Source organism: Dermochelys coriacea, chromosome 6 (genome assembly GCF_009764565.3).
Source record: "Dermochelys coriacea isolate rDerCor1 chromosome 6, rDerCor1.pri.v4, whole genome shotgun sequence".
Classification (NCBI taxonomy): Eukaryota; Metazoa; Chordata; order Testudines; family Dermochelyidae; genus Dermochelys; species Dermochelys coriacea.
In genome coordinates, this window is record NC_050073.1 from 11,658,158 (window position 1) to 11,671,017 (window position 12,860).

At 46.0% G+C, this 12,860-nt stretch overlaps 1 protein-coding gene across 1 annotated transcript in view; it reads left to right on the forward strand.

Annotated features, from left to right (window-relative positions):
* The window catches only part of LOC119857372 (acyl-CoA 6-desaturase-like), a 38,305-nt gene extending 25,445 nt beyond the window's left edge, over nt 1-12,860 (forward strand). The window contains exons 9-12 of the mRNA XM_038406169.2: nt 893-989; nt 3,507-3,586; nt 4,832-4,957; nt 7,672-12,860. Of these exons, the coding sequence (XP_038262097.1) occupies nt 893-989; nt 3,507-3,586; nt 4,832-4,957; nt 7,672-7,723 (355 nt within the window). The 3' untranslated portion in view covers nt 7,724-12,860. The remainder of the gene's footprint in view (nt 1-892; nt 990-3,506; nt 3,587-4,831; nt 4,958-7,671) is intronic.

Genomic DNA, 12,860 nt, shown 5'->3' on the forward strand with positions numbered 1-12,860 from the left:
CAGTGGTAGCAGATGACAGAACAAGAAGCAATGGTCTCAAGTTGCAGTGGGGAAGGTCTCGGTTGGATATTAGGAAACACTATTTGATTAGGGTGGTGGTGAAGCACTGGAATGGGTTGCCTAGGGAAGTGTTGGAATCTCCATCCTTAGATGTTTTTAAGGCCTGGCTTGATAAAGCCTTGGCTGGGATGATTTAGTTGGGGTTGGTCCTGCTTTGAGCAGGGGATGGACTAGATGATCTGAGGCTCTTCCAACTCTAATCTTCTATGAGTCTATGGTTGGTGACCACTGGTCTATTCCATTCTTGATCTCTTTGCTAAGACTGACCACCAGAAACCTAGCAATGATTGGGGGAGGAGGGTGTTGTGAGGAGAACATGTGTCCACCAGGAAATTTAACAGATCAAAAAGGTTCATTCTGAGTGAGTGTTTCCAGGTCAGTTTTTATTTTATCCATACTGGTATCTCCTATGTATCTCAAATAAGGGGTGAATCAAAGCTTGTAAAGGCAGGGTAGTGTGAAAGAGCAATCCCCAAGTGAGAATGCGAGATCAAGGGAGATAGCCACTAAGGGAAATACAGTTAGGTATCCTAATAATCATGTTAGTGCCTAGACCTAAAATGGAGCCCCAACAGAGAAAGAAAAACCTACTGCAGAACTGATTCCTTCCATTGACCAGAATCAGAAAGCTGCCTGCTCCCTCATCTTGGGAAATACTCCCCTAGTATCCTATGCCTTCTCTGTGTACAACATGGCTGCTGCCTGTACACTGCCTCTCCCCACTCCCTTTGCTATCATTGTTGGCCTTACCTGTACTACCCTATATGAGGATGGCAAACTGCACAGATTATAGCCTGATCTGCCCTGTGAATGTTTATGCTTCCTTTTGAAGGTTTCTGGAGAGTCACTGGTTTGTGTGGGTCACACAGATGAACCATATTCCAATGGAAATTGACTGTGAGAAGCACAGAGACTGGCTCAGCACTCAGGTAATGGCTGGGATATTAATGTCCCATAATAGGTTAGAAATTCACTTGCCCCTCAGAGAACCGCTGGATTATCATTGACTACCTGTCCCCAACAGTTAGTTTGAGCCCAGTTTAGAAGTTTTACAACATAATAGCCTGGGGTATCTGTCTAGGATCCTTTCCCCCCTTCCCCCCTCCCCCACACTCTCTCCTATAGGGAGTAAGGCTGACTATGAGGAGATGGAAATCCAAATCTGTGTGCTGAATCTGTCCCCTGAATTGATACATTTTGAGGGGCTAATTAAAGCTTTCCTTATTCAGGTCTGGGGAAGTGCAAGGCTCAAGGGGCTTCACAACAACCATCCTTCATAAAGTGCATTGGCACACAGGTGTGCAAATCAGAAGTAACTCCATGTAAGTCAATGGGCCAGATCCTTAGGTGTAAATCAATTTAGTTTCTTTGACTTCAGTGGAGATATACAAGACCAGCTGAGGACCTGGCCCAATGTCTTTCTAACTTTTACTGTTCAGGAATAACGAATTCTGAACACATCATGTGAAAACCTGTCATAGCAGCTGCAATGGCTCAAAATGCCTTCCACAGACTCACCAAACATATACACCCATACATATATACATACCTGCCTCCTACCTAGTGTTCTAAGACTAATTCAGCTCTTACGTGGCCTGCGTCTCCTCTCCATTACACTGGTGTAAATCAGAAATAGTTCCAATAACATCAGTAGGAAGCGGGCATAACTGAGTTGAGTGCAGAATCCATCTCCTACATCAGGTTACAGTATCTACTGATTTCAGAGTAGCAGCCGTGTTAGTCTGTATTCGCAAAAAGAAAAGGAGTACTTGTGGCACCTTAGAGACTAACAAATTTATTAGAGCATAAGCTTTCGTGAGCTACAGCTCACTTCATCGGATGCATTTACTGAGGCTCGCAAGGGGTAGCTTTCAAAGTCTGGCAGTCACCATCTCTCTCTTGGGTCCTGATCCAGTAAACACTTAAGCATTTGCTTAACTTTAAGCATGTAAATAGTCCCACTGTAGTCCGCTACTCATGTGTATGAAGTGAAGCACGTGCTTACCTGTTTTGTTGGATGGGGGATTTGGAGAAAGAGCAAATCTGACACTGATGTGGTTTTAAGCTGAGTTCTTTGGAAACACCTATTGCTCGTGCAGTCATCATGCAGAATTCACTGCCACAGCTTAGCAAGGAAAAGAATGTAAGAAGATTTTAAAAAAGACTATGTAATTGTATGCTCATGAATAACAATGGTAGCTATGCCAGCTAAGCAAATGTTCCCAGCTTGTTCAAACCTCATGCTTCAGGGTTCAGCTGATGATCTGTGTGCAGCTAGGAAGGGAACCTTCCATCCCTCACCTCCCACAAAGTCATAGTATTACACAGCTGGCTGGATGTACAATGGCCTCTTGTTTTGCCTGGCTCGGAAGCATTGGGTATAGGCTGTGCTGAAGGCAGGATACTGATTAGATGAACCTGAGGCAGTATGGCAACCCCTATGCTGCCTCACACGTGCAGTTCACTTTCCAAAACTTGAGAGAATCCCTGATCAAGCCTCTCTGGTGACAAAGACCTGGGTTTGATGCCTTGCAGCCTTCTCTCCTTCCTAGGCTAGGAGCCATGCAAGAGGATGTGGTTATTCCCAGGGGAGTTGGTCACTCTTCTTTTAGTGCCCCCAGCCATCTCTGTCAATCTGCCTCTGGCTCAGAAGGGATGGACGTCTCAGGAGCAACTTGCAATTGGAGATAGGGAGGGACTATTATGATAACTAAAAGATAGGGATCTGAATGAGTGGAAACACCCTGATATCAGCCTTGTTATCATGAAGGATCACAGGACAACCTGCAATGTGGTTTTCTGCACACCTTGGACCTAAGAGCCATTTCCAAGATAGGCTGAGACTATGAACACCCTAGTAGTTTAACTGGCCTGGCACCATTAGCCTCTTTGCCAGTTACTGAGGTGGTCTTCCTGGTCTCTAGCCCCAGGGTGCATCAGGGGAATATACAGTAGGTCAGGAGTGGCCAGATGGGATTGGTCTAGAGCAGTGGTTCCCAAACTTGTTCCACCGCTTGTGCAGGGAAAGCCCCTGGTGGGCTGGGCTGGTTTGTTTACCTGCCGCATCCGCAGGTTCGGCCGATCGCGGATCCCAATGGCTATGGTTCGCTGCTCCAGGCCAATGGGAGCTGCTGGAATTGGCCAAACCTGCGGACGCAGCAGGTAAACAAACTGGCCCGGGCCGCCAGGGGCTTTCCCTGCACAAGCGGCGGAACAAGTTTGGGAACCACTGGTCTAGAGGAGCATAGGGAATACAGCCAATGCAGGAGAAGCTGCATCAGAGAATATTTCATCCAACAGCTTGGTAGTGCAGTAAAGGTGCACACGACTGCTTGGTTTGAAGTACCCCCTCTGCCTTTTGCAACATGCAGGAAGAAGAGCCCTATACCAATTGCTTTTAGGCCAAGGCTTCATTAAAATTCACTGTTGGCATCTTGTCTTTGCAGTTGGCAGCTACCTGTAATATCGAGCCGTCCTTTTTCAATGACTGGTTCACAGGGCACCTGAACTTCCAAATCGAGCACCAGTGAGTATGTGCCCAGGGGGATGGGAAGGAATCTTATGGACACAACCAGGTCACCATCTGGCCAATCAGGGCAGGGCTTAGGGAGGGGTGCAAGCATTATGGGGCGGCAGTGAGCAGGAAAGGAAAAGAGACCTCAGGAACATCATGCATGAAATCAGAAGAAACAACTGCAGTCATCCTCTCATTTCACCACTAAACACAAATATCTTTCACCTGTTGCCACCAGCAAATTCCCCTTTCACCCTCACAATCTTAATTTACAGTCTGATTCAGGACTCATTGATTAAAATGGCCATTAAATCGGGTCCTGGGCTCATTTGGTTTGGAGTATTTCTACTCACTTCAGTAATTCCCTCTGCCTCTTCCCAGCCTCTGATTTATGTAGCTTTAGTGCAACTGCATAGGACTATCTGCAGTTCTAGGTACCTTAGTTCAGCAAAGATGTCAAAAGATTAGATCAATTATGCAAAATGCTGTTCATGACAATACAAAAACTAGAGGAGAGGTCATATGGAGTAAGACTGAAGGACCCGGAAGTTGACTTAGGGAATGAAAGAGAACCCAAAAGAGCAGCAGAGGATACCAAGACCACAGATTCTTTATCTGTTTGTCTGGTCTATGAGCTTCCAGATAATTTAGCTTGTCAACAGACAATTAGTTGTTGTCCAAAGGGAATGCAACTCAAGTTGCAGTGGGGGAGGTTTAGGTTGGATATTAGGAAAAACTTTTTCACTAGGAGGGAGGTGAAACCCTGGAATGGGTTACCTAGGGAGGTGGTGGAATCACCATCCCTAGTGGTTTTTAAGGCCTGGCTTGACAAAGCGTTGGCTGGGATGATTTAGTTGGGGTTGGTCCTTCTTTGAGCAGGGGATTGGACTAGATGACCTCCTGAGGTCCCTTCCAACCCTAATGTTCTATGATTCTATGACAGCAATCTCAGCAGATCAACTAAGGGTTCTTCACTCTTCATTTTTCTAACACTCCCTGTTTTCTAATCTGATCTTTCATTCTTTCTAAGTACGTTTTTGTTTTGGGGCATGACAGCAGGAATGGGAATCAATACATTCAATTTTCAAGAGCATTTCTTTAAAGCTTGGATTTCTCCCTCTCGCTCTGTTCTGTCCGCCTGTTTTGCTTGGAGAGAAGGAGGCAGTAATTAGTCCTAAGAGGAAGCAGAAAGAAGTGTCTGTTTCCAGGCGTCTGTCGCTAGGTTTTTCTCAGGCTCTCTCTACTTCTTTATTCAAGCCTGTTTCCCCTGATGCCACGACACAATTACTGCAAGATTGCCCCACTGGTGAAGTCATTGTGCACCAAGTACGGAGTCCACTATGAAGAGAAATCTCTCGGCAAGGCATTCATAGACATTGTTGGGTAAGGGGCCTTCAGTACTACTCATGGGTGTATGCAGCCTGTAATGCCAGTGCCCGCCTTCCAGTAATCTATTGTCTATTTTAATAGAAAAAAAGCTCTGCTTCATTGGTACCTGTGCCTAGAGCAGTGGCATCAGAGCTGTAAAATGTTTGTTTGATGTAGGAGTGATAATCTTTTTGCATCAAACTAAAAAGCATTTGGATTTTTACTGTAGAAATGACATAGCTCCATTGACTTCAGTGGAGTAACAACAATTTCTGGGCCGGATCCCCAGTTGACATAATGTCATAGAGAAGAAAAGGACAACGCTATCTCAAAAACAGCAGGTTCCAGCTCTCTAACCCACAGACTCCTGCACTTAGGACGGAAGAATCCCATGCACCACTACAGACTAGGGACCAAATGGCTCGGCAGCAGTTCTGCAGAAAAGGACCTAGGGGTTACAGTGGACGAGAAGCTGGATATGCGTCAACAGTGTGCTGTTGTTGCCAAGAAGGCCAATGGCATTTTGGGATGTATAAGTAGGGGCATTGCCAGCAGATCGAGGGACGTGATCATTCCCCTCTATTCGACATTGCTGAGGCCTCATCTGGCGTACTGTGTCCAGTTTTGGGCCTCACACTCCAAGAAGGATGTGGAAAAATTGGAAAGAGTCCAGCAGACAGCAACAAAAATGATTAGGGGACTGGAACACATGACTTATAAGGAGAGGCTGAGGTAACTGGGATTGTTTAGTCTGCGGAAGAGAAGAATGAGGGGGGATTTGATAGCTGCTTTCACCTACCTGAAAGGGGGTTCCAAAGAGGATGGATCTAGACTATTCTCAGTGGTAGCAGATGACAGAACGAAGAGTAATGGTCTTAAGTTGCAGTGGGGGAGGTTTAAGTTGGATATTAGGAAAAACTTTTTCAAGTAGGAGGGTGGTGAAGCACTGGAATGCATTACCTAGGGAGGTGGTGGAATCTCCTTCCTTAGAAGTTTTTAAGGTCAGGCTTGACAAAGCCCTGGCTGGGATGATTTGGTTGGGGATTGGTCCTGCTTTGAGCAGAGGGTTGGACTAGATGACCTCCTGAGGTCCCTTCCAACCCTGATATTCTATGATTCTATGACTCCGTCCACCCTGGCCCTCAAACAAGGAGAAATCGGGAGTGACTTGCTCTGTGATTACCAAGTCGCCACTGAATTCCCCAAGAGATGTTCACCCCTTTCTAGCACATTTCATACCATGCTATTCAGGTGGCTGTTCCTTTAAATCAAGGAGCTACAGGCCTAAAGTAGCCATTTTGCACCTGACTATTGCAGACAGCACCTTCCTATTGCTCAACTGACATTCCCGAAGAAGTGGCACATCTTCAGGATAGGGGAAATAGGTAGACTTTAAGTCACTTTAAGACAAAAGGCCCAGATCTTGAGCCACACTGAGTCCTGTTTGTGCCCCTCCAGCAGTGGAGAGGGCACTTTACAGCACACATATGCTCAGGATTTATGTGCTAAAGAAGCAGTTGTGGATTACTCCACCATTGCAGAATCCTCAGCTGGCAAAGAGTTAGCATAACTGGTTCTGTACCACCTACTCCAAAGGGGGCCTGTTGGGGGTCGGAGGAGATGTGGAAACAACAGGCTGCAGTAACAGCCCCTAAGAAACCAATCTAAGCTGGCACAAGTTAGTGCAATCCTTAAAAGGATGGAAAAGTGACAACAAACCACCTTTGCTCTTCCCCCCTTGCCCTCAGATGCATCAAGTACTGCTCTGATGCACAGGGGAATTCTGCCAGATGTTTCTCAGGACAGTGGCCACATGGCTATAACATACAAATTCTCTGAAACGATGAAACATGGGTGTTGCCTGAATTGTAACTAGAAGGAGTTCCTGCTGCAGAACATATTGACCTACTTTCTGGCACTTTGTATAAAGTCCTCCTACTACAAAGGGCAGGGTACATAACACTCTGTGGAAACCTCTGCACGCTCAGAGACAGACAGATTCAGGTAGCTTCACTCCCCACTGAAGTCAATGAGCCCACCTGTGGAGTAAGGGCCTGCGATTCAATATTGGTAAGAGTATCACAATCTGGCCCATAGTGTCAGCCCAGCCAAATGCGGCACCAGCAACCTCCTATGTACAGTGAGGAAGCGTGTGTGGCCCTTGTTTGGGAGAGTAAGAACCAACAATCCTCTGTGGAAGTCCCCCACATTCACACAGCCTCACTTCCAGACCATGTATGCAATCTCCAGCCACCTTGTCTCATTGAGAGGAATATTTGATCCATAATAGCCCAAATGTGTTGCATTTTCTGATTGTCTTCAGTGAATTGCAGTGGAAGGAAATTCTGTATGAGGGGTGGTGCAGAGGAAGAAGTGGGGAATTCTTGTATGTGTGCAGCTTGTTCTGCATGGTTAGGCAGGGTTAGTTTCAGTGTGTGGAGTTACCATTTGTTGTCTTTTGGGTCAACTCCTCAGTGGATATAAATCAGTGTAATGCCCATGAAGTCTGTGGAGTTAATCTGATGGACACTACCTGAGGATTGTGCCCATTGTGTTTTAAGTCAAGTTGTGTATGGAGTGAGATAGGCACCTCATCTTGCTTTATAGACCCAACATTCAGGAAGGAATATTGACCTCCTGAGGAATGATGGTTGGATTCAGAAGTGGGCAACTCCTTGCAGAATCTCTGTGAGTCCTGCTTCACTAATGCCTTTCTTCTCTTTTCATAGGTCCCTAAAGAAATCTGGAGATCTCTGGTTGGATGCCTACCTCCATAAATGAAACTGGATCATAGTGGGGAGCTGCAAGTGAATGGGAAAGGACCGTGTGGTTTTGTTTTTTTTCTGTCAGATTTCAGGCTATATCTGTGTGCACAGTTTGAGGAGAGTTTCCTGTCTTGCGAAATGCTGCTGGGGGGGGGGGGGGGGTAGGTGGGAGCTTCAAGAGACCTTTTTAAACCAGAGGGATTTTAAAAGTGTTTGGCACAGTCTTCAGAAGATGAGTTAAAAGATCCATTTCATACCACCCGGCTGGAAATTGACCAAGCTGAGTGGGGTTTTCTATTTTGGAGGTGGAGGGTGAGAGAGCGGAGTGGATAAACAGAAGAGCAATTTCTTCCCTCCTCTCCCTCTTCCTGAGCCATTCACTGCAGCCCTAGCCTCAACCCCCCACACACAGGCACTAGATTCATAAACGTGATCAGGCCAGCGTCAGAGAGCTTCTGCATCTGTTCCAATATTTACAATCCCAGAAACCCCCATCAGCTTGCACCCTTTTCCCCCTTCTGATGCTGGTGCAGAGGAGCTACAGCCCAGGATTGGATTGTGTTTAAAAACAAAAAAAACAAAAGCCTGTTTGATCACCCATGGAACGGCGAAGTCTCTTGGCTGTGCTGCCTGCTGCATCCTCCTTGGAGGATTGGGAGGCGCAGCTGTGAGCAGCAGATGCTGCATTATGAGTCTGCCTGCCTCACTCAGAGCCCTGCTGTGGCTTTGTCTCTCTCAGCCTCTTTCTGTCTCTGAGCGTAGCGCTGCTTTTGTAAAGGCCATGGCACCAGTCCTACGCTGAACTCCCACATTAGCTTCGCTGGGACTCTACACAGGCACAGGTATCCAACTGCATGGGCCTCCATGCTGGATCAGGCTCCGGGTGTGTTTTTACTGCTCACCCCTGTTTTCAGGGGTCTGTGACTCAGCTCTGGGCTGAAACAGCGAGAGGGATTTAACAATCATGTCCTCAGGTTTGCTTTCCATGTGGCCCATTAACACTGCTAAGATGTCTGCTAACTAATGATAATATCGATGTGTATAACAAATTGACCTGCCCATTGCAGTTGCTTTATTGTGCTCCTCTATAGTTCCCAGACTGCCTTGGGGGGATTGCAGCTACTTAACACAAATACAGCAGAGAACCAAGCTATCCTGGTTTTACATTTGGTGTGAAACTTTCCATAGAGCACTGAGAAATGTCTTAAATTGTCTAGACCTATTTTCTGTCTGATACACAGTTACCCAAGAACTATTAATGGCTCTAATGGAGGGTAGTTTGCAAGGTTCAGTTGGTTCCATGGCACAGGGCCCAATCCAAAGCCAATTGGTAGCAATAGAAAGTCTTCCATTGACAGCAGTTGGCTTTACATTAGGCCCGGAGACTTTAATTTAATACAGTTGAAAGCAAGATAGATGTGACATTCCAGTAATGTTAAGGGCCAAGGTTTCTAAAAAAGGCCTCTAAACTTCTGCCCATCCCTTGTTACTTGTTCAAAACCCACATTTCCTTGTGCAAAATAGGTATTTAGTCATGCAGTTACCTAATAGCGAGTTTGTAAGCACATCATTAGGTCCCAATCCCACAACTGCATCTCCCCCAGGCAGATCCTTTCACCCAGATGGTGCCCTGCTAAAATCAACAGGGCTCTGCCTGCCTGGAGGCAGCTGCAGGACTGGGGCTTGACACTTGAGAAAGTTTAATCCACTTTAGAATATGCCTCCCTGAAGGTCAGATTTTACTGCACTAAAGTCAGGAAATTCATAGCGGAGATTGTAATTTAACCAATTCACTGATGCCTGAAGTTTGTAGGGGACTCTAAATATTTGGGTGATTTTACACACCCTGTTGATTGCAATACTTTAAATATCACCACAGGTGGTTAGAATGAAGTTTTATTGTCGTGGTGTGTTTCAGTTTCAACCAGACCTTGAACACCTTTTATATTGCAGTCCCTAGGGTTCCAATCTCTAACAGCATAATTAATAGTATCCTTCTGTATTTTGTAGTCTTTTTGAACAAGGTAGTAATGAGCTAGCATGGGATTGTGTAAAACACCATTGAAACTGCCTTAATCTCAGTCTCCTTCTGATTCAATGAATGTATCTCACATTCTCTGCTCCAGCAGAGATGAGCACAAACATACTGCAGCACCTGCTTTGCAGTCTTCCAAACAGGCAGCTTGCTTTTCGAGAAGGTTCAGGTGCTTTGCTCTTCCAGTTCTTGTTTCCAAAACAAACTCTGAGTTTGGCTGCTGCTTCCTCTGGGCTCTGGCCCCTTTCTCTTTGCTGTCTGTCTTGTTGGAATGTTGTCCATTTGCATGGTAAACGAGCAGAGGAACCTCAGGAGAGGGGTGGCCCAACAGACCCATCCCAAACCAGTAGCCTTATTCCAGTCACGTGCTTTTGTAGTTGTCATTGATCAGCTTACTGGAGGGACTTGTGTTTTATTAAAAGAATAATGTAATTCTGGTAGGGCACCCTGCATTGCCAATGCTTGGGAGATGGCAGCTATCACTACTGACAGCTGTAGAACCTCAGAACATTCTAGAAGAGCAATGGGGCAGGGCACCATGCAGAAGGAAGGGCCACTCCTGAAGCAGAACAATTGTTTCATTTGTCCTGAGCAACAACAAACAAAATCATAAAGGGAACAAGTAGGGACAGGCAAGTCCCTGATATTGGCTGTTTCCCCTCACCCAGGTGAGCTGGGTGCTTTAGATCAACCTATAGAAACATTCTTGTTCATGGAAAACTCTGAGTCTCTAAGACCTGCAAAATAAAAACAATGCCATTTTATAATTGGGAGAGATTTGAGTGTTGTACTGTTATGTCTACTGGAAGATGAAAGTCCTCTCTCTACAGAGGATCAAATCACTGATTCCACCATAACTTGCAGTTGTATTTATCTTACTTTATGTACTAATGTAACCCATGCCTGCTGAGTCTGGTGCCCTGTCCCCCTCTAGTGGCAGCTAGACCACTTAGTGATTAATGAGTCTGCTACAGCATTGGCTAAGAGGCATGTGGCTCTTAGCTCATGCAATACAGGTTCATGCATTTAACTCCAGAGGTCCCAGGTTCAGTGCTGACAACTGGGGTCTGTCAGTGTTACACTAACATGCAAACCAAATTCTCTCATGAAAACTGTGTGTTGGGAACAATGTCAGCTGTCTCTGTATTTTGCCTCTGGGGCCAGTCCCACTTAGTCACCTTCCCAAATAAGCAGTGCTCTTCTCAAAACTTCCCTCTTCGCTGGAACTGAGGCCTCTCTTCTCTCCCTCCCTCCAACTCCAGAGAGTCTTTTATTCAGACAAAGGGGTGTCCAGATGCAGCAATTTGATAGCATGACAAGGTGTCCATGCATACATTGGAGTAAGTCAGACTGAGCCCTGGTATAAAGGGATGAATCAGGCTCACTGTATTCAGAGAGATGAAAAAACTTTTATGATGAAATTTGAAATTCTAGTCAGCTAGTCTGAAAGGGGCAGAGCACTTTGCAACCCGGGGCAGCAGAGCAAGATTCTGGCTTTATTGAAGGCTTTGGAATGAAAGCCAGGAACCACTGAAGTGGCCTTGCATGGCTTTGGTCCCAAACCAGCCTAAACTCAGCAATTTTAGCTGAATTCAACTTGTGTTTGTAGGTTTGAACTTGACACTCAAAGTGAAATTCAGGGGTGCAAACATGGAAACTTAAAACCTAGTTTGCCCAAATCCCCAGAGAACAGCAATCAACGAGTTCCCCTCCCAGAGAGAGCAGGGAAAAATCTGTAATGTTTTTTCTCTTTTGATTATTTATTGCTTTTGAATGAGATACAAGCACACAACAAACTCTCGGACATGCAGGGAGCCTGTTGGGGCTTTCAAGAAACACATCACGGGTGAGTTGGCTTTTGGCAGCACGCAGGCCATTTCCAGAGGCTATGGGTTGGAGATAAGCAGCTTGTTTCAGACAGGACAATTGAATGGGTAGACATGGAGGGACAATCTTTGCGTCCCTCCATTTAGCAAGTGGGGTGGGGGTGGAATGTTGAGGTTAGAAGGTTCCTTGGCAGTTGGGATTGGCAGTTGGAGGGGGAAGGAGTGACCTGCTGAAAGGGGGCAGGAGCCCTGGGCGGGGAGATGGGGAGTATGGGTGGGTACGGGCAGGTCGTAGGGAGCTGGGGGACGTGTGAGGGGAACAGGGTCAGAGATGTGAGCATGAGGGAGAAAAATCAGCAGGGGAAAGAGAGGATGAGGAGAGAAAGGAACAAGGCTGAGATCAACTGTTCCATGTTCTCTCTCATGGCATTGTTACCTGACCAGATAATGGCTTCAAGGCTGGATTGTGGCTAGCCCTGCATGGATGCATGAGGAGGGAGGACACCAGCTCAATGAGCGCTCCCTTTCACAAGGAAGGAGAAGGCTCACTCTCAATCCTTGATCTCCCTGAGTAAAGACTGGATGCATCTAATGTAAGCAGCAATACTAGACAACCCAAAGAGTTGGGTTTTGGACCCTCCTACTCCCACCTAGTTAGCAGAACAGGGCCAGTGAGGGGGGGAAGGGAAAGAAAACACACACTGCACCCTTCAAAGGGGTGTTCCAGTTCTTTCTGAAATGTGTGCTTCCCTAGCACTCTGGGAGACATACTGGGTGATCCAGCTAGGAAATCTCCTAAAAGCTGTGGGCTAGATCTTCAGTGGGTGTAAATCTGTGTCACTCCATTGCCATCAATAGATCTGTGCCAGTTTGCACCTGCTGGGGATCTGGCCTTCCAAGTAAATCCTGACAGTAATAGTCAGATGTGGTGAGGGGTTAAAAAGGGTCAGGGACCTACAGCTGAGGATTTGTGTACCATGGATTAGGGGACTCAGCATCATAACACCATCCACATACATCAATAGAAGTCTATGTCAAAATGCCTCCTTTCTGTAACAAGCTGCTATACATCAGTCATGGCCTCTTCCAACAGATACTTTTCTAAAAGCCACCCTACCAGAGCCCTAAAATTTAGAGTGTGTCTAGAGGTAGTTTTAAAAAAAGAAAAAGCTTCCATTCAAAAATCTTCATAGAAAAGCTCCTGATTGTATCCTTCTTCAATAAATATTTCAGTAAATCAAAGGAACTATTTTTTCTAGTTATCTACTTCTCAATAAATTCATAACTGTTGA